Source organism: Symphalangus syndactylus, chromosome 11, assembly GCF_028878055.3.
Source record: "Symphalangus syndactylus isolate Jambi chromosome 11, NHGRI_mSymSyn1-v2.1_pri, whole genome shotgun sequence".
In the NCBI taxonomy this organism is placed as follows: Eukaryota; Metazoa; Chordata; class Mammalia; order Primates; family Hylobatidae; genus Symphalangus; species Symphalangus syndactylus.
The window spans coordinates 123,515,261-123,535,302 of NC_072433.2; the positions used below are offsets into that span (position 1 = coordinate 123,515,261).

The following is a 20,042-nucleotide window of genomic DNA, read 5'->3' on the forward strand; positions in this document are numbered from 1 at the left end:
TCCGAGTTCCACTGGCTGCCTTCTCATCAGAACCCAGCTAAAACTCACATCTCTCAAATTCCCTAAATAATAAATCCAAAGTTATTGAAGATATTGGGTTACTAAAAGTTGGCAGTGAGACTGGCCCCACTCATTTCTTTGTAACCCCTGTCCCTCTTTTTATTATTGAAGCTTGGGATGCACTTGGTAAGGCTAGGCAGCTGGGGAGCGTGCAGACCCAGGAGCCAAGACCTGCTTTTCCTTCCCTGGAGTTAATGAATCAGCGTGAATGAAGAGCAGTCTTCTTTTAAATGGCAGAGGAACAGTGTACTTATTTTCCGACAATTCTCAGATTCTAATTGTTCCGACTACAGTGCGTCCTATAAACCGGGTAGCTGGGAGAAACTTCAATGCATCTTTGTAATGGCTTTGTTGTTGTTTATTGAGAGGGACTAATTAACTTTGATTATTGCACTAATATTATGGCACTTTGACAGCCCTTCAGATTTATGACTCTGGGAAAATAAACAAATGAAATGCAGGTGCTGGAGCAGAAAGAATAAGTTATTACTGAACTTTAATTACTTGGAATGCGTAGCCAGGAGAGAATTAGTTGATGAATTGCAGGATGCTTAAAATCTACATCAAATTGTAAGCAATAAGAAGATAAAAATAAAAAGGAAGGGGCAGGAAGGGTGCTATTTTTAAGGCAGGGAAGGATAGTATATATTTGCAGTGGTGTCCGTGGTGTTTCATTGATTAATCTCTGTGGTCTCCAATGCTGCGGATACGTATATGGTGCTACTCAAAGTATGGTCCCTGACCTGCAGCATCAGTGTCACCTGAGAGCTTGTTGGAAATGCAAATTTTTGGTCCCCACCCCAGATCTACTAGGTAAGAATCTCTGGAGGTGGGGCCTAGCCATCTGTGGTTTGCAGTTACTGCAGGAGATTTTGATATCTGCAGAAGTTGAGAAGCATGGCTCAACAGTTCTCATGCAGCTTGCTTTTTCTTTTATAAAAGGGCGAGTGCACATTTTTATCTTTGCTTTTGAAAATCAAATGTTTTCCCAACCCAGTTTACCAACTAGCTCCCGAATTTTCAGGCTGTTTTAAAAATTGGCTGAAATTTTAAAATGTTGGGCAATTTTAATTTATCCAACATCTATTACGTGCTAGGTGGTAGAGTGGGTGACATAAGATAGTCTAGAAGGACTTTGCTAATTAGGTGATACCCCTAAACTGTCATCGATGCCAGCGCCTGGGTAGTATGGTAAGAGTGATACTCCCATGACTCATGAAAGATGGTCTCCCCACGTGCTTCAAAGCAGGATGGTTGCAGGAGAAAGTATTGGTGGACTGTGATCAGCCCCCACGGCAAGGGAGCATCTGGAGCTGGAGGAAGAGCATCCACACAGCTGAGTAGTTTGTCCTGGGAATGGAGATGTCAGGCTTGGGTGTGGTGTCGGGGAGAGGGCAGGCAGCTCCTCTGAGGCCAGATCATTCAGGGCCTTGGATTCCAGTCTTTGGAGAATAGACTTTATTCTCTAGGTCCTGGCAGCCATCACTGGCTGAGTCTGAGTGGTGGTGATACAGTCCACACTCAGTGAGTGAGATAGACAGACATTTGGGCTGAATTAGGGAGGGGAGTGCGGGGTCCGGAGACTCTGTTGGCCTGTTTGCCATGGTCCTGGGCGTAAAGTGCAGAAAAGGACGAGATGGGGGCTGAACAGACTTGCTTAGTTCCTGACATTCAAGGAAGAACTTTAACATTCATCCACGGAGCCTCAAAGGCTAAAAATAATCATCCCTTTCAATAGTTCCTGTTGTGAGGACCATTAACAAATTATAAGAGAAAGCATTCCTCACTTGTAGAAACTCCATGAAAACAGACGTGTGTTTACTTATCTGCAACCCTGTGTTAGGAGGAGGGTGATGAGACAGTTTACTGTTTGAATCAGGAAGTGCTGACAGTGAAGGGAGGAGCTCTTCATAATTATACCCGGAGAGAGGCAAGACAGCTGCACTCAAGTGGCCTGGCCTGGCTGGATTTGGTACAGAGGGGATTAGGGCAGATTCAAACCTCACTGGCCCCCCGTCCTTGCCCTTCTGTGCTGTCTGCCGTTACTAAGCAGTTTTCCTGTTTAAGTTGTTGCTGTTTTCATTCTCGCAAAAGCTCAGCCAGCCTCCAGCCCCAAACTGTCTCTCTTTATTGGACAGTTGGAAATGTCACCGTGACCCCACAGCCGTTGTTGTCAAGCAGGCTGCTAAGCTTTTATTCTAGAGCGTCTTTCATCTGATTTCCTCTACCTTCTGGAACCTTCTGGATTCTTCCTCTAATGGGTAGTGATGGGCACTTTAGGAGTAGGAATGCATGTCAGTACTAGATCACATCCTTTCATACCTGGAATTTGCATAGTGACATTTAAAAATAGATAGCAGGCCAGGTGCGGTGGCTCACGCCTGTAATCCCAGCACTTTGGGAGGCTGAGGCGGGTGGATCACTTGAGGTTAGGAGTTCGAGACCAGCCTGGCAAACATGGTGAAACTATCTCTACTAAAAATACAAAAATTAGCCAGTTGTCTTGTCACGTCGTGGCTGTAATCCCAGCTGCTCGGCAGGCTGAGGCAGGAGAATCCCTTTAACCTGGGAGGCAGAGGTTGCAGTGAGCCAAGACTGTGCCGCTGCATTCCAGCCTGGGTGACAGAGCGAGATTCCGTCTCAAAAAAAAAAAAAAAAAAGTCATTTTAGAATTGCTTTCTGTTTGGGATGGTTTACCTTGTGTTTAGTCTATAAACACGGATAACCGAGAGCTGGTCAAATGTTTACATGGGGCCATGGGCCATTTTGTATCCTTGGAGGAGAAGCCAGGGCACTTGGCAGGGGTGTTAATGATGCTCATCAGGTGGCTGGGTGGGGTCGCCATTTGTGGCATCCTCAAAGACTTGCCAACATAGACATTTTTGGGGAGACAGAAACACAGAAATAATTCTGCAGTGCTTTAAAGAATCTGTTAAAAATCAAGTTTCGTTTAGTCATGTATGATCCACTGGGCTTTATATAACTTTTAGCCATTGCTTTGCAGGGACAGCAAAGATGTGAGCAAATTTGTGCAAACTTAATAGGATGAAAAATTGAGATATGAATTAGTAAATTCATTTGTCCTTCTGGAGAGAGTTATGAATTAACAGATTACATTTGGGTATACTGTGGTTGTAAAAAGGTAACATTTTCAGATTGGAAAGGAATTTCTGAGATCATCCAATTTAACTTCCCCCACTTGACAGACAAGAAAACTGAAGCCCACAGAAGGTAACTTAGGCAGTTAATTATAGTTAATAATTAATTCTGCCTGCAGAACAGGAATATGGCCCCCGATACTTCATGCTTAATTGGATGGCTTATTAAATTCTTATTTTTATGATAATGATGATAATGATAATAATAATAATAGTAGCTACCACTGTGTTCCAGTGCTAAGCACTTTAAATGCATTAATTCAGTTCATCTTTACAACAACACTGTGAGATAGCTAATATTATGAATCCTATTTTCAGATGAAAAGACTGAGGCTCAGGGAACAAACAGCAGAGACATGAAATGCCACAGTGATGTCTAGGTTCAAACAGCAGCAGAGGTGCAATGCCATAGGGATGTAGAAGCCTTGCTTGTCTTACTCCTCTTGGTATAACCCCAGTGAGTAGCATAGTGCCTGGTCAATTGGAGGGATTTGGTAAATATTTACCGAGTGAGTGAGAGGGTAAAACAGCTGAGCCATGGGAGTTATAACCTGGGCAGCAGTAATCCTGCCGTTGTAGGAAGGGACAGATCGGCTGGTTGGTTTTTGGAAAGCAGACCAGCAGAAGGTGCAAATAACTTGATGTGTTTTCCTAAGTACTGAGCTGTGTGAATTGGTTTCATGTTGATGCTACTGAAGTCTCCCCAATTCATCATCTACCTTGTAGCTTGTTGAAGAAAGAGTCCTTATTTACAGTCTATTATGTTAAACATATTTTATTCCAGTTCTTTGAAAATGACCCATCCTGATTTGGAAAATCTCTAACTTGCCTGGTCATTCTGGAGCAGTGGGAGCCGGCTGTGATGCGATGCAGAGTGGACTCGTAATCCAGCTTGATTTTGAGGGACAGAAACCTGGGCCTTTAGGTAGAATGAGCAGCTTAAAAGGCTGCACCTGAGAGTAGGGGGGGCGTACGTTAGGGCTAGCGGGTAAATCCAGCTGTACCCGAGAGTTGGGGGCATACGTTAGCCCTACTGGGTAAATCCAGCTGCACTCGAGAGTAGGGGGTATATGTTAGGGCTAGTGCGCAAACCCAGCTGCACCCGAGATACGGGGTATACATGAGTGCTAGTGGGCAAATCCAGCTGCACAGGAGAGTAAGGGGCATATGTTAGGGCTAGTGGGTAAACCCAGCTGCACCTGAGAGTAGGGGGTATATGGTAGGGCCAGTGGGTAAATCCGGCTCCACCCGAGATATGGGGTATACATGAGTGCTAGTGGGTAAGTCCAGCTGTACACGAGAGTAGGAGGTGTATGTTAGGGCTAGCAGGTAAACCCAGCTGCTCCCCAGAGCAGGGGTATACATGAGTGCTAGTGGGTAAATCCAGCAGACGTCCGGACTGTGCTTGAGGGTGTCATCCAGAGAGAGAAGGTTGATCTGAAGTTAGTAAAAGCTTTGAAAATTAAAAGGCCTGAGATGATGGTAGGGTTTTGGAGGTAAGTATAAAAACCTCCTTGTTTAGTACTGCTGAAAGCTGCAAACCCAGCTGGGGTTGGCTTTGCTTCTAATGTCCTTCTTCCTTTTTGTTTCATAAGTAATTGTCCTGAAACCTGTCAAGATACATGTATACTGAAAGAGAAATTATTGAGAGAGAAAGTGAGATACAGAGAGACACAGAGGAGAGACAGGCATACAGAGAAAGAGAGACACACAGACACACAAAGAGGAGTTGGAGACACAGAGGAGGGACAGAAAGACAGAGAGAGAGAGAGACAGAAGGAGAGAGAGAGAGAGAGAGAACCTGTCTAGCAGTGTTTTTATGAGGTTTTTAGTGCCGGGCTTTGCATGGTGGTGGCGGTGTGTGTGGGGGGTGTTGATCACTGTTTTCAGCGTTCTCTGATCATTTCTTGCTTAGAAAGGAGAAAATTAGAATTGTTGAGCTATGATTTGTTTTAATCAGAAAGAAATTGTCTAACATAAATCTCTTCGTGAGCACTGGAAAAGCCCTAAAGCGGCCAGGAAAAAAAAATATCAATACTTTGCAAAGGAGGAATGATTGTTCCAATTCGTGGCTTAATTGACTTTAAGCCTTAATGAAACTCAGGCCGGAGCTGGCGGCGCACTCCGTGGCTGGGATCCACAGTGAAATCTACACTGGGAGAGGAGGAATTTAGGGTGGTAATTTGGTTCTTTGCTATTGATGAAATTTTCTAATTGACTGGGGCTACTTAATACCAGATAATATTTTTTTCATGCTATAAAGAGAGTAAATTTGTTTTTTTCTGACAAACACAGTAATTTATTTTAAATTACAGCTTTTTCTATTGGAAGCATTCATTTATGTTGGATTATTGTTCCCTGAGTGAAATTTCACTGATGCTGTATAATTAAATATAGATTTTTTTTAGAGATAGTATATATTTTAGATGTGTAAGTGTATAAACTGGAGGTATGGAAGGTCTTTATTTAAGGAGAATAAATAGCCCACCCCATCAACATGATGGCCCTTAGAAAGGACTCATTTAGCCTCCGCGGGTTCCTCTTCCACACCAGGCTCCACTTACGGAAGGACTGCAAAAACTTGCTAATGTCATGAGTCTGAAAGGATTGAGCTATAAAATGTATTATGAGGGCCTAAGCAGCACATCTGGAATTTAGCCTTCCCAAGTTCAAATCCTGTTTATGCCACTTACGAAAACCGTGTGACCTTCACTTGTTCTTATTGCCTCAGTTTCCTCATCTGTAACTTGGGGATGATAATAGTACTTGGATCACAAGATTGTTGTGAAGATGAACTAAAGTGCTAATATGAAATGTTCATGATGGTACGCGAGTACTTGTGGTGGTACCTAGCGTGTGCTTTCCAAGTGCTGGCAAAGAAAAGAAGAGAATTGCTTGGGGCCCTGCCTACATGTCTAGGCTCCTGTCTGGCCATTCTCTTTCTTGTTCCAACCATATCAAACTCACTGCTGTTGCCAAACCTTCCTGTCTCTCTGCGTCTTGGCACAGACTATGTCCTCTGCTTGGAAGGATCTCAGCTAAGCTTTTCCTCCCCACATCTGCCTCTGTATCCTATGAGTGTCTGTTCAAGGGTATCTTTCCCACAAAGCTTTCTTGGGCTTCTCTTTCCTCTCTCCTGCCCTCCCTTCCTTCTTTTGTTCAGCACATCGTTGTCAACCTTCTTCTGTGGGTCAGGTACAGCATTGAGCACCAATGACATGGCAGTGATAAAGAAAGCAAAGGTTCTGGCCAGGTGCGGTGGCTCACACCTGTAGTCCCAGCACTTTGGGAGGCTGAGGTGGGCAGATCACGAGGTCAGGAGATTGAGACCATCCTGGCTAACACGGTGAAACCCCGTCTCTACTAAAAATACAAAAATTCGCCGGGGCATGGTGGTGGGCGCCTGTAGTGCCAGCTACTTGGGAGGCTGAGGCAGGAGAATGGCGTGAACCAGGGAGGCGGAGCTTGCAGTGAGCCGAGATGGCGCCACTGCACTCCAGCCTGGGCGACAGAGCGAGACTCCATCTCAAAAAAAAAAAAAAAAAAAAGAAAGAAAGAAAGCAAAGGTTCTTTCCTCCCGAAAACTCACGGTCCAAGTTTTGGTTTTTAAATATGCGTCTATGACAGCACTGATCACATAGTGCGTTGATTGTTTGCCTGTAGGTCTCCTTATTTAGTCAACAAGCATGTTTTGAGCCTTTATTCTACACCAGCCATTCCACTGGACTCTCAGCACGTATAGGTACACGAGACGTTGTCCTTGCCCTCTGGGAGTCTTAAGTGTGGAGACATACACGTAAATTAATGGTAATAATAATATCTACCACCCATTAGGGGTCTATGTGTGCATGTGTTGGGGGCGGTGTGGGTGGGGAGGGAAGCAAGGCCTGTATTATGGCCCAAGCTCAGGAATATTCGGGCAAGAGCAGATACAATGCCTGTATTTCTCATCACTTTTGGGTGGCATAGGACCAGTTGGTTATGAGCGTGAAAGGTTTTCTTTGACTTTGGTGGTCTAGTTAGTGGTTGAGAACGTGGATTTTGGAATCAGCCCAGTGGAGATTGGAATCCTGGCTGCGCCGTTCTGTAGCAGTGTTGTGGATCTCAGACAAGGTGTTTCTGCATATGCCTCTCTATCTTCCTACAGGAAATGGGGATATTGCATCCCTGAACTGTAGGATGCTTGTCAGGATTAAATGAGATAACAGTGCCTGGTTAGTGGCACATGCTCAGTAACACCTGCCAAGTATCACTCACTGAGCCAAAAGCTCCTGAATGCCACCCCTTCATGCCTTGCACATCCTGGGTTCTAACGCATCGAGGTGCCCCCGCCTTTCCTTATTCCCATCAACAACTCCTGTGCCCACGAGGGGCTGGCCTCTTCAGTGCCACACAGAGCCTCCTCTGAGTAGATTTGTGTCATGTTCAAACAAAGCTTGCTTGCTGCAGTGTTGGATTTTGGAGGACGGTGACCGTTTCCAGAAACCTCTGGTCCATGAGCCAATTTGGAGAAAATTGAATCATTCTCTGTGCCTTTCGGCTTGCATCCTAAAAGGCTGCACAAACACTTTGGGCAGGCTTCAGCAACTTCACATCAAGGGCTCAATTGCAGCTCCAATATAAAAACCTCCCCCGTTGCTCTCTGCATGTGAAGCTGGATTCCATGCTTGGCACAGACCTCAGTGCGCACGGTAACGCTTCCTTCCACCATATAAGAAGGTCCTAAGCAGCCGCAGCCACTTAGGAGGATTTTAAAAAAGCAGGAACTGTCAGGATCCCAAATGTTCAGTGGCACTTCAGCCAGAGGTAGGATAGGGATTTTGAAGTGTTTGGAGAAGTGTTTTCATATTTGAATTTACGGGGCTGGGGTGGGCTGGGGTAGGCAAGGGTCAGACTGTAGCGATTCGCTTGGTATTTTCTCATGATGCCAGAGAAGATGACCTCATTATCACCATGCTCACATTCGCCTTAGCCAGGACCCCTGTGTAGAAATAATCGTGAATTTAGTGACTGACAATCATAAGCGTTTTATGATTTGTGGAGGATTTATATGTGAAGGAAAATGGATGAATTAAAAATATTAAACAGCTTAGCCGGCACCCACTTGGATGAATCATAGAGATCTATTTTTTCCCCCTTTATACTATAAACATATGGCATGAATTTTCTGCTCTCATTACAGATGCTGAGAGAAGGCAAAGACAAATATTTATATTACATTCATGTTTTACAGTAAAAACACTGTTCGGTTTGTTTATACAGTTCCACTGTTACAGTTTTTATGGTCGGTAATGAAACCACTGTAAAACCGAGTCTGGGTTATATAGCAGATGCGATAAGCCCTCATACTCAGAGAGATGTCTAGGAAAGAATCATTGATGTCACATATACAGGATCAACAATGGAATTATGTGTTAGGACAGTCTAAGTTATGCTGTAATAACAAACAACCTTAAAATCTCTGGGGCTTGAAACAACAAAGGTTTATTTCTTGCTCAAACTGAATTTTCATCATGAGTTGCTTGGAGGGCTGTGTGAGATGGGGATCTCTCAGCACCGGGGCCCACAGAGCAGGCTGCGCTGCTGGCTGTTGTGACAGAGGAAGAGAGGAACGTGCTGACCCTCGCTTTGGCTCAAAAGCGACTCCTGCCATCTCTGCTCACATTCCATTGGCCAAAGCAAGTCTCAGGGCCAAGGAGTGAGCAGTGGTAGGGTGTGGTGTGTGTGTACAAACCCACCATATGTGCATAGAAGGAGGCCGAGAACTGGCCTATCAGGGAATAGCCAAAGATTTCTTTCCATGGTCATGTCAAGCCTTTTTGCCGTTATTTAATTGATATTCTATTTTTAATGCAACATGGAATCAGAAGAATATAGAGCAGGCGTCAAAGACTCTCCTGCCTCTGTAACTGCAGTGTTTAAAATTGATGAGACTCTGTCTTCATTTGAAGATGATCTGATAGGAAGGATTCACAGCTTTCCCCAAGAATATGCCACAGCGCATACAAATGCTTGAAGCCGCAGAACTTTTTCAAGTTGAACTGTGAACTGTGATTTTTTTTTTTAAGTAAGTTTACATATAGAAACTCACTGGTAGAGAGCTTCAGCTCTATTACCCCCCAGGGTGGTGCATCCTGTCACCATAAAGTAGGCATGAAATGCTGGAGATGTGCATTCCTTCAAAGGAAATTAAAAGGTGCAATTATGAAAAGCTCTCGAAGTAACTTTTTATTTTTATTTTTTTATTTTTAGATGGAGTCTCGCTCTGTTGTCCAGGCTAGAGTGCATTGGCGCAATCTCAGCTCACTGCAATCTCCACCTCCCAGGTTCAAGTGATTCTCCTGCCTCAGCCTCCCACGTAGCTGGGATTACAGGCACCCACCAACATGCCCAGCTAATTTTTGTATTTTTAGTAGAGATGGGGTTTCACCATGTTGTCCAGTCTGGTCTTGAACTCCTGACCTCAAGTGATCCACCCACCTTGGCCTCCCAAAGCGTTGGGATTACAGGTGTGAGCCACTGTGCCCAGCCTCAAAGTGACTTTAACAGCATCTTAAAGGTTGTACCTAGCTGTGCCCCATTCAGTATGGTAGCCACTGGCCATGTGTGGCGGTTGAGTGCTTGAAATGTAGCTGGTCCAGATTGAAATGAGCTGTTGATGTAAAATAAAATGCCTACCAGGTTTTAGACAGTATAAAAAAATTTAATTAACATTTTTATATTAGTTCCATGCTGAAATAATATTTGAGACATACTAGGTTAAATAAAATATCATTGAAGTTCATTTAATCTGTTTCTTTTTACTTTTTTTTTTTTTGACATGGCTACTAGAAAGGTTAACATTATGTAGGTGACCCTTTATTTTCATCAGACATTGCCGATCTAGAGGGTAACCACTGGAGAGGAAAAAAGTACAATTTGGTATTTTTCTCACAAATTCTTTATTGCTAGAACTCACAGTTTAACCTGACAGTTGGTCAATTGATATCCTTTGACTTGTTGGAATTTTCTTCTTTACATTCATCTTTTAAAAAGCTTTATTTTATGCTGGATGCAGTGACTCATGCCTGTAATGCCAGCACTTTGGGAGGCTGAGGCAGGTGGATCACCTGAGGTCAGGAGTTTGAGACCAGCCTGGCCAATGTGGGGAAACCCTGTCTCTACTCAAAATACAAAAAGTTAGCCGGGCGTGGTGACGCGTGCCTGTAATCCCAGCTACTCAGGAGGCTGAGGCAGGAGAATTGCTTGAACTCGGGAGGCAGAGGTTGCAGTGAGCAGAGATCATGCCACTGCACTCCAGCCTGGGTGACAAAGCAAGACCTTGTCTCAAAAGAAAAATAAATAAAAAGCTTTGTTTTAAAATAAGTTTAGATTCTCATAGAAGTTGCGAAGAATAGTATAGAGGGTTCTGGGTACCCTTAACCCAGCTTCCCCAGTGATAATCACAGCATAACAATCAAGTCTGGAAAATTGACATTGGCACGATAATATTAACTAATTACAGGTTTTATCCGAGTTCTGCTAGTGCTTGCATGTACTCATTTGTGTGTGGCTCTCTCTGTGTGTGTGTAGTTCTATGAAAAGTTATCACATATATACATTTGGGTTACCAACATCACAGTCAGGATACAGAACTGTCCCATCTCCCCAAAGAAACACCCTTTACCTTAGTTTTTATTCTTTGAATTGTATCTTAACCAGGTTAACTGAGGGTAAATGTTTTAGGCAAGTTAGTAGCAAATGATGCTCTTGGTTCCTTGTCTGTCTTTTTGCCCATCCAACCCACCCTTCACACATGGCTGAGTTATGCCAAACTTTGCAGGAGGTGCCAGGTGGGCACAAAGAAGAGAGGACTGCTCTCAAGGAACTTAGTCTTTGAGGCCAAGCACGGTGGCTCATGCCTGTAATCCTAGCACTTTGGGAGGCTGACACAGGCAGATCACTTGAGGTCGGGAGTTCTAGACCAGCCTGGCCAACATGGTGAAAACCAGTCCCTACTAAAAATACAAGAAATTAGCTGGCCGTGGTGGTGCACACCCATAGTCCCAGCTACTCAGGAGGCTGAGGCAGGAGAATTGCTTGAACCAGGGAGGCAGAGATTGCAATGAGCCGAGATTGCGCCACTGTGCTCCAGCCTGGTCCACACACAGAGTGAGAATCTCAGACGTTGAGACCCTGTCCCCAAAAACAGACGCAAAGTAACTCAGTCTTTGGAGTGTTACAGAAACAGTTTCACTAGAAGGTGTGACATTGTGTAACAGAAATCGGTCCCTTGACCTACCAAAGGGAAGAAAATAGTGCAGAATCTTTTCTCCAGGTTTCAGGACCTATGTCTCTTGTCCTTCCTTTACCTTAACTTCAGCAGGGCAAGAATGGTTCAAGCCATATTAGAAAGCAGTTACTTTCTCACCTAATTTTAAAGGAGAAAGGTAAATGCGGTGGGTTCTAGGGATTTCAGTGACGTAATAGGTGTTTCCCAGGCATTAAGACCTCGTTAGGTTTCCATTTCCATTAGGCATTATGGATGCATTCCAAGAATTTAATTACTATAACATCACTTCATTCATTGTAATTCCTTACTAGGGTTATGAGAATTTGCAATTGTGTGGTTTCTTATTCAGTCTATTAAAAGGTACTTGCTATAGTTTTCTAACTAGCTATTTACATGAAATTTAGTACTTGTCAATGTGTATTAAATCAATACAGTTATATTTATCAAAGTGGTGAGAAGAGTTTACATCTGAACATAGAATAGATTGCTTGCCTCGGCCAGGCGCGGGAGCTTACACCTGTAATCCCATCAGTTTGGGAGGCCGAGGCAGGCAGATCACAAGGTCAGGAGATCAAGACCATCCTGGCTAACACGGTGAAACCCCATCTCTACTAAAGATATAAAAAATTAGCCAGTCGTGGTGGCGGGTGCCTGTAGTCCCAGCTACTCAGGAGGCTGAGGCAGGAGAATGGCGTGAACCCAGGAGGCAGAGCTTGCAGTGAGCCGGGATCATGCCACTGCACTTCGACAGAGCCAGACTCTGTCTCAAAAAAAAAAAAAAAAAAAAAAAAGATTGCTTGCCTCAGTTGGGAAAAAATAAAGTTTTAAGTCTCTAGAATTGGAGTGACAGGGCTTTACCTGAAAAATCCCAGAATAGTAGGACCATCATTTAGAAGTTTCAAGGAGATAATATTAGGGAAAAATAACAGCAAATGTTACTTTACAGACACTAAACTCTGGGCCATATGACATGACCCAGGCTGGAAAATCACTGGCTTACATAAAGATATTGACAGACCCATGGGTGTTAAGATCCTTGATGGGTACTGGGGAGAAATAATAGGCCTTTTGAAATCGCGTCAGTGATTTTCCTTGGGATCACTGGAAAGAATACCCCTGTTTGACAAGATATGACACATTCTCTGTGTTGATTCAGCGTTTGACTAACAGAAAAGATTAGTGAAGATCAGCATCTGCTTTAAAGTTACTGAAGTAGAGTACAAGGAAAAGGGGAAGGGAATAGAGGCTGAGGAGGAGAATGGGGGAAGCGGGCAGGAAGGCAAAATTTGGAGGTGTAGGCAGAGGCGAGGTCATGCCAGAGGCCCGACCTTCCTGTTGAAGATGGTGTTTGATCCAAGCTGTGGCTGAGAGTATGCAGCTCATCTGGAGGGTGGAGTTGCAAGACATGGGTTCAGGTCTGTGCCAAGCCAGAAACTGGAGAAAGCATGGCTTCTCAGGACTAGGAATACCTAGATTCTAGAGGTGGGATAGGCATGGGGCACATTGTGACAAGTTAACAGCAAGATCTTCAGAGCTGCAGCTCACCTGTGCCATGATGGTCTCCTAGGAGCGAGCCCCTTCCTGCTGTAGTCCCACCCTGAGAGGTTTCACTTCCCATTGCCTCTTGGTAGCCGTGGGCACTTCTGCTGCTGTGATGATGTAAGTTAGAGATTGTCCTTGTCTCCATCGCTCTCTTTACTGGTGCATGCCCATGAGGGATGTCAAAGTCTGTATGTCTTTGTAATAATGCTGGATCATTTGTCCACTTTCAGGGACAACTGAAGACAGTTTTAAGTGAAACCACACAGAGGGCATATGCAATTGGGACAAGAGTTCTGAAGTCTATTTTTGAGAAAGAGAAGAGATCAAGTAGTTAACAGCCAGTGGCTATCATAATAATGGCACCTAAACAAATCCTTCTTTTTATTTAATTTAATTAATTAATTTATTTATTTTTGAGATGGAGTCTTGCTCTGTCACCCAGGCTGGAGTGCAATGGCGTGATCTCGGCTCACTGCAACCTCCACCTCCCAAGTTCAAGCGATTCTCCTGACTCAGCCTCCTAAGTAGCTGTGATTACAGGCGCCTGCCACCACGCTCAGCTAATTTTTGTATGTTTAGTAGAGACGAGGTTTCACCATGTTTGTCAAGCTAGTCCTGAACTCCTGACCTCAAGTGATCCACCCGCCTCGGCCTCCCAAAGTGCTGAGATTACAGGAATGAGCCACCACGCCTGGCTCAAATCCTTCTTACTTTTCCTCAAGAACTCACTTCCCACCCAAACCCTTCCTACTGTGGCAGCTGTTATCTTGTCCAGCACTTTTGTCCACACTTGGTATTAATAGCTCCATCTTAGGAACTATGACAGTGAGGGGGGTGGTGGTAATTTGCATGAACTAGTTTGGGCCAGTTATGGTCCATTACACCCTCGCTGAAGTGGCTGGTGCTAAGATGAGCGCTTGGCTTAGGCCAGACCAGTCCCTAGCCGGTGGAGAAGGTGCAGTCTCTTATCTGAGGGCCTAGGAGGTGCAGGGATGTTTGTATGGGCTGCTAGCAGCCTAGTTTCCTGCCACAAGGAGACAATAAGAAAGGTGAAGTCAACCTGAGATGAGAGAGAGAGCAAAACAGTTCATTTGGCCAACGTGACCGCTGATCTTGAAATATTGTGGAACTAATAAATCTCCCTTTGTGTTGGAGTGAGTTTTGTCTGGGTTTCTGTCACTTGCAACAAAATCGGTCCTATCCAGTATACCTACTGACTCTCTGGCCTCCTGCTGGGTGCTCAGTATCTCCCCAACCAACCCCATGATGGCTACAGTGCATATGCCTTCCAGCCAACTCTATTGTACACACATATTCGTAGGGTGAGTTGGGCCCCAGGAAGAGCGATTTGGCTCAGATCCTGCATCCTTTCAGGTGCTGACTATAATCACACTGGCATGGCAGGGGGAAGGTATATTGGATTGCAGAGTCAAAACCACTTGGTATGAAACCCGGCTCATTTTCTAAGTGGATGTCGAACCTGAGCCAGATAATTAATCTTGGAGATGATGCTGCATACATCATCGAGTTGTAAAGTTGACTGTGATAATGGAGAATGCTGGACAGGGGGCCCTCCACGTCATGAGTTCACTATACTTTAGTTACTATTATATCGTCCTCCCAGTCCCCATTTGTTGTTGTTTTTTTGGGACCCAGGGTATCAGTCATCTGATCACTGTGTGACTTTCTCAAGGACCTTTACTTGAGTCTTGCTCCTCTGGTCCAAAATGTCCGCATACCAGCTTTATGGTGACTTGTGTCATTCTCCATCCCCTTGTTAAGAGAAAATCTATTTTATGAGCCCTCTTTCCAACCCCAGTGATGAGGACTAGGTCAGGCAAGATGATGTTGCTGGACCACTGGATCCAGCTGGACCGCTGGACCACAGAGCCCCTGGAGCCTCCCAAGGCCAAGCCTGCCAGCCACACACACCTTTGTGAGAATTAAGAAAACATGCCCCCTCTTCCTGGGGCCCACAGCTCCTCCACCTGGGCATCCAGCCTGGTGAACAGGTTGCAGGCTGGGATGCAGCCCTACCTTGCTTTTGGACCATTGAGCTACTAAGTTGGAGCAACAAGGCTTGGGAATTTTTCTTTGATCATAGGTAGGAAAGGTAAAAAAACATAAATCTGCCAACAGAAACTAGCATCATAATGAGTTTCTACTATATTTGTTCGGGCTTTGAAAAATACGCCACCAAAAGATATCAATGTATGGTCCTAATGTTTTAGGAAGTTGCATTTAAAAAGTCTTGGATACCTACCTGTTTTGTACATATTATATATAGCATCCCGTGTGAATATGTTAATTCCTTTTTATGAGTTTCAGTCTTTTTTCCCCCTCCTATACATGATTGCTGTTTTGTAGCTCCATTTTGGTGGAATTAACATAGATTTCCCACATGGGGAAGGTTTTGGGTGAAGATTTAGAGCAAGGCAGGTTCTTGATCCTCAGAAGAGATTCTTATCTGAGGGGGGATTTGAGAATGGCATTGCAGAGTGGGAGGCGCTGCTATGTGGAAAAATGAACTGGAATAATTATTAGAACAGTTCTCAGAATTTACAGGATATTTGATCACAGGAGTAACTTTCCTCAGGAGTGATGGATGGAATGCCTGTACTTGGAATATTTTAAAATTAATCTGTTTTCATTACACTGAAAGTGTGACACACAGAGACACTAAAATTGGATGAGGCACTACCTGGAATTATATAAAGAATGACAAAGATGAGGTTATCCATTTCTTTTCTAGGCAAGTTAGTTAGCCTCTCTGTGTTTCTATTTCCTTGTTTATAAAAGAAGGACAAAAATAGGACGTATTACTATCTAGGTGACAGGATCATTCATACCCCAAACGTCAGCATAATGCAATATACTCATGTAACAAATCTGCATAGGTACCAGCTGAATCTGAAATAAAAGTTGAAATTATTAAAAAAGAAAACAAAGGCCGGGTACGGTGGCTCATGCCTGTAATCCCAGCACTTTGGGATGCTGAAGTGGGTGGATCACATGAGGTCAGGAGTTCGAGACCAGTCTGGCCAACATGGCAAAACCCCGTCCCTACTAAAAATTCAAAAATTAGGCTTGATGGCACGTGCCTGTAGTTCCAAGCTACTCAGGAGGCTGACGCAGGAGAATCACTTGAACCCAGTAGGCTGAAGTTGCAGTGAGCCGAGATCGCACCACTGCACTCTAGCCTAGGTGACAGTGAGACTCTGTCTCAAAAAAAAAAAAAAAGAAAAAAAGAAAACAAAAACAAATAGGACCCATATCCGTGGATTGTTGAGGAAATACATGAACGTATGTGGCACACATTATAGTATCTGGCATACAATAAGTACTCTGTAATGTTACTGGTGTCTTCTTACCATTGTTGTCTTACTGGTGACCATTTGAAATGTTGAAGCTTTATTATTATTACAGATAATGGTGGATATAGTCTCTTCCTTGTTTATTTTTTGACAGAATCTTTTTTTAAAAAAGATTTTATTTATTAGGTGAGAGTTTACTTGTTACAGGTGTACTGCTGTTATAGTTGAATGTTTTGAATTATGTAACTTACATGAAATATAAAGCTATGACTTGAATTTTGTGGTTGAAAATTTTCTAAGTTGATTGACAAGGATGGCATGTTGCCCACCTTTTGGTGCAGTAACAAACAACCCCAGACTCTCAGGGCTTGCAGAAATAAATGTGTGTTTGCTTGCTTATAACACATGTGACTGAGGGTTGGCCGTGGCTGTGCAGTCTCAGATGGGCTTTCCTTGGCTCAGCTTCTCACAGCGTCTCCTTGCAGGGCCCAGGCTGTCGGAGATGTCATCAGGGCCTACAGAGGGCAAAACCTCACAGAGGCTTCTGTTCATACATTGTTGTACCTCATGTGTGTGTCATATTGTCATATATCAATGGCAGTAGCCAAAACTGACAGCAGCGGGGCAGGAAAGTGTATTCTGCCCACAGGAAAGTGAGGCAAAGGCAGGGAGGGAATGATAATTATGAACAAAGAATTCACTTGACCAAAGATGGTTTTTTTGATATGGTTGCCACTTACCTTTCAGTAAAATAGCACTTCACAAATTTGTTTAACGTTTTATTTCAAGCTCCCAGAAACCACATGTTAATGGCACAAGTAGGAAATGCCTGCTCAGAGTCCCTGAAAGAGGTGTCCAGATTTATGGCTCATCCCAGACTTCTCTAATCGAGGCTGTTTTCCGTCTAGATGCCTTAGTCAATCAGTAATTAATTTGAAATCCAAAGTTTCATTAAGTGATATTGAGTTCTCGCACGCTGACATTTGTAGTGCTATATTTCTTTAAAATCACAAACCATTTTTCTTACTGTCGTTTGCATATTTTAACAGAAAAGATTGCGGTTCTGGTGTAAATGACCCAGTTTTCTGGATATATTTACTTGAATGTCATAAACTTATTATGCTTCTCTTCCACTTCATTGCTTTTCTGCTTTTCTGAAGTATTTTCAAATCATATTTAAAACATCATTATAGCCTCTGAATTCTATCTAAAGCACAAATAAATTTTACCGGGTGACTATTTTCAAAACAATACCAAGAAGCTGGTCTTATTTAGATCCAGTCTTATATCATTGAAATATCATTAGAATTCTTATGGAAAATATGTTTTGGCTGTTTAGAGGATGTTAGGGGCTGGAAGTGAGAAGGTTTCAACACCATATGGATATGTGAGTATAGATGCTTACATGAAGAACAGCAGACTTAGCCAAAACTAATTTGGGATTTTTGTTTGTTTGAATTGTTGGAGGGTGGATGAGAGTGAAGACATATCCTTTTGAAACTTAATTTAATTTTTATTTATTATCATTATTAGTGTTACTTTTTATGTATGTTTTTGAGACGGAGTCTCGCACTGTTGCCTAGGCTGCAGTGCAGTGGCACGATCTCGGCTCACTGCAAGCTCCGCCTCCTGGGTTCCCTCCATTCTCCTGCCTCAGCCTCCTGAGTAGCTGGGACTACAGGCGTCCGCCACCACGCCCGGCTAATTTTTTTTGTATTTTTAGTAGAGACAGGGTTTCACCGAAGTAGCCAGGACGGTCTCGATCTCCTGACCTCGTGATCCGTCTGCCTCAGCCTCCCAAACTGCTGAGATTACAGGCGTGAGCAACTTAATTTACTTTTTTAAAACAATATATGTCTCTTTGGAGTCAGGGAGTTTGTTACAGTGATGTTTTACAGACAGGTACATTGGAACTGCTTGGTAGGCGATAGGTTTTTCTTTCTGTTTTTTAATTAAAAAATAAGATTGGCCAGGCGTGGTGTCTCACACCTGTAATCTCTGCACTTTGGGAGGCCGAGGCGGGTGGATCACCTGAGGTCACGAGTTCAAGACCAGCCTGGCCGACATGATGAAACCCTGTTTCTACTAAAAATACAAAAATTAGCCGGGCGTGGTGGCAGGCACCTGTAATCCCGGCTACTCGGGATGCTGAGGTGGGAGAATTGCTTGAACCTGGGTGACAGAGGTTGCAGTGAGCTGAGATCGTGCTACTGCACTCCAGGCTGGGCGACAGAGTGAGATTCCATCTCAAAAAAAAAAAAAAAAAAGATTTATGTCAAGAATTCACGTTTCTGGTCTTTCTTGAAAATATTGGAAGACATGGCAATAATTATCTGGGACTGAATAGCAGCTGCTTCTTTTTGGGCCAGGTGATCACCCCCAACCCCAAACCCCTACCCTTAACTCTTCTACTCCTTTGGATGTTATCCCTGCGTGGTTTAACCATCAACCCTCTAACTCCCAATCCTTTTAAACCTCCTCTACTCATTTTATTCTTAGCACTTAGAACCCACTAACGCTCTATGTAACTGTCTTATGTGTTCCATTTCTTGTTTCTAGCCTGTCTGCCTCCAGTAGAATGTGCGTTCTGCTATGTAGAGCAGCACCATGTGTTGCAGTAGGAGGTCCTTTATAAACATCTGTTGAAGGAGAAAATGAAGGCATGCATGGCCTGGCTGACATCTGAGTTTGCAACTTCTTTTATGCCTTCTGCCAACTGGGACCCCAGTGGGCTTCCCTGCCACACCCTCTGGGGTTCCCCAGACCTGCCAAGCTGTTCCATCCCCATTTCCTTGGTGCCTGCTGGTACTTCGCCTGGAGAGCCCAGCCCTTTCCCCACTTGTTCAGACCCCAGTCTCTCATCTGGGAGGGACTTTTTGAGCACTGTGACCTGTGTGAAGCTTTTCCCAGTGCCTGCAGACTGACTGGAACCTGCTCCTTCATTAAACCTGACAGGTGTATCCACCTGTCAGTTCTACCCTAAGACCATGAACTTCTTGAGGGAGGGAGATGTGACTGTTCATGCCTGGGACCCAGCACCTGGCTCACCTCCTACTGGTTAGTGGGTATTGACTGGATGGCTTCCGAATGAATTCAGGTGTCTTAACTACCGTTGGTCCTGACACCATGGCCACCTTCCAGAATTTTCCACATGTTAAGATTGCAGATGCATGCTGGGTATGTTAGTGGGTTCTAAGTGCTAAGCAAAAAAGAGTGGCTCACGCCTGTAATCTCAGCACTTTGGGAGGCTAAGGTGGGTGGATCACCCCAGGTCAGCAGTTTGAGACCAGCCTGAGCAACATGACGAAACCCTGTCTCTACTAAAAATACAAAAATTAGCCAGACATGGTGCTGGGCACCTGTAATCTCAGCTAGTTGGGAGGCTGAGGCAGGAGAATTGCTTGAACTCCGGAGACAGAGGTTGCAGTGAGCCGAGATCGCACCACTGCACTCCGGCGTGGGCGACTGAGTAAGACTCTGTCTCAAAAAAAAAAAAAAAAAAAGAAAAAGAAAAAAAAAGATTGAACTTGTGGAATATGAGAGAAATGAAAAAGATTGAATTCCGTTCCAACTGGGCTTTTGAATTTATTTTTGCACTTCCTATTTTTTGAGCCCGGGAATGCAAGATGTAAGCTAAGAAAAGATAAGATGAAAGTATTGCTCTAACATTCTGGCTTCCTTCTATTAGAGAAGAAT

General features: G+C 44.0%; 1 protein-coding gene across 11 annotated transcripts in view; it reads left to right on the forward strand.

The window, feature by feature from the left end:
• The window catches only part of WWOX (WW domain containing oxidoreductase), a 1,124,776-nt gene that overhangs the window by 76,780 nt on the left and 1,027,954 nt on the right, over positions 1–20,042 (forward strand). Inside the window, exon 6 of one of the 11 annotated variants that reach the window (XM_055299648.2) lies at positions 3,065–3,137. The exons of the other annotated variants lie outside the window; for them this stretch is intronic. Coding sequence (XP_055155623.1) covers positions 3,065–3,109 — 45 coding nt within the window. The 3' untranslated portion in view covers positions 3,110–3,137. Of the gene's footprint in view, positions 1–3,064; positions 3,138–20,042 lie in introns of those variants that run through there. 11 annotated transcript variants of the gene reach the window in all.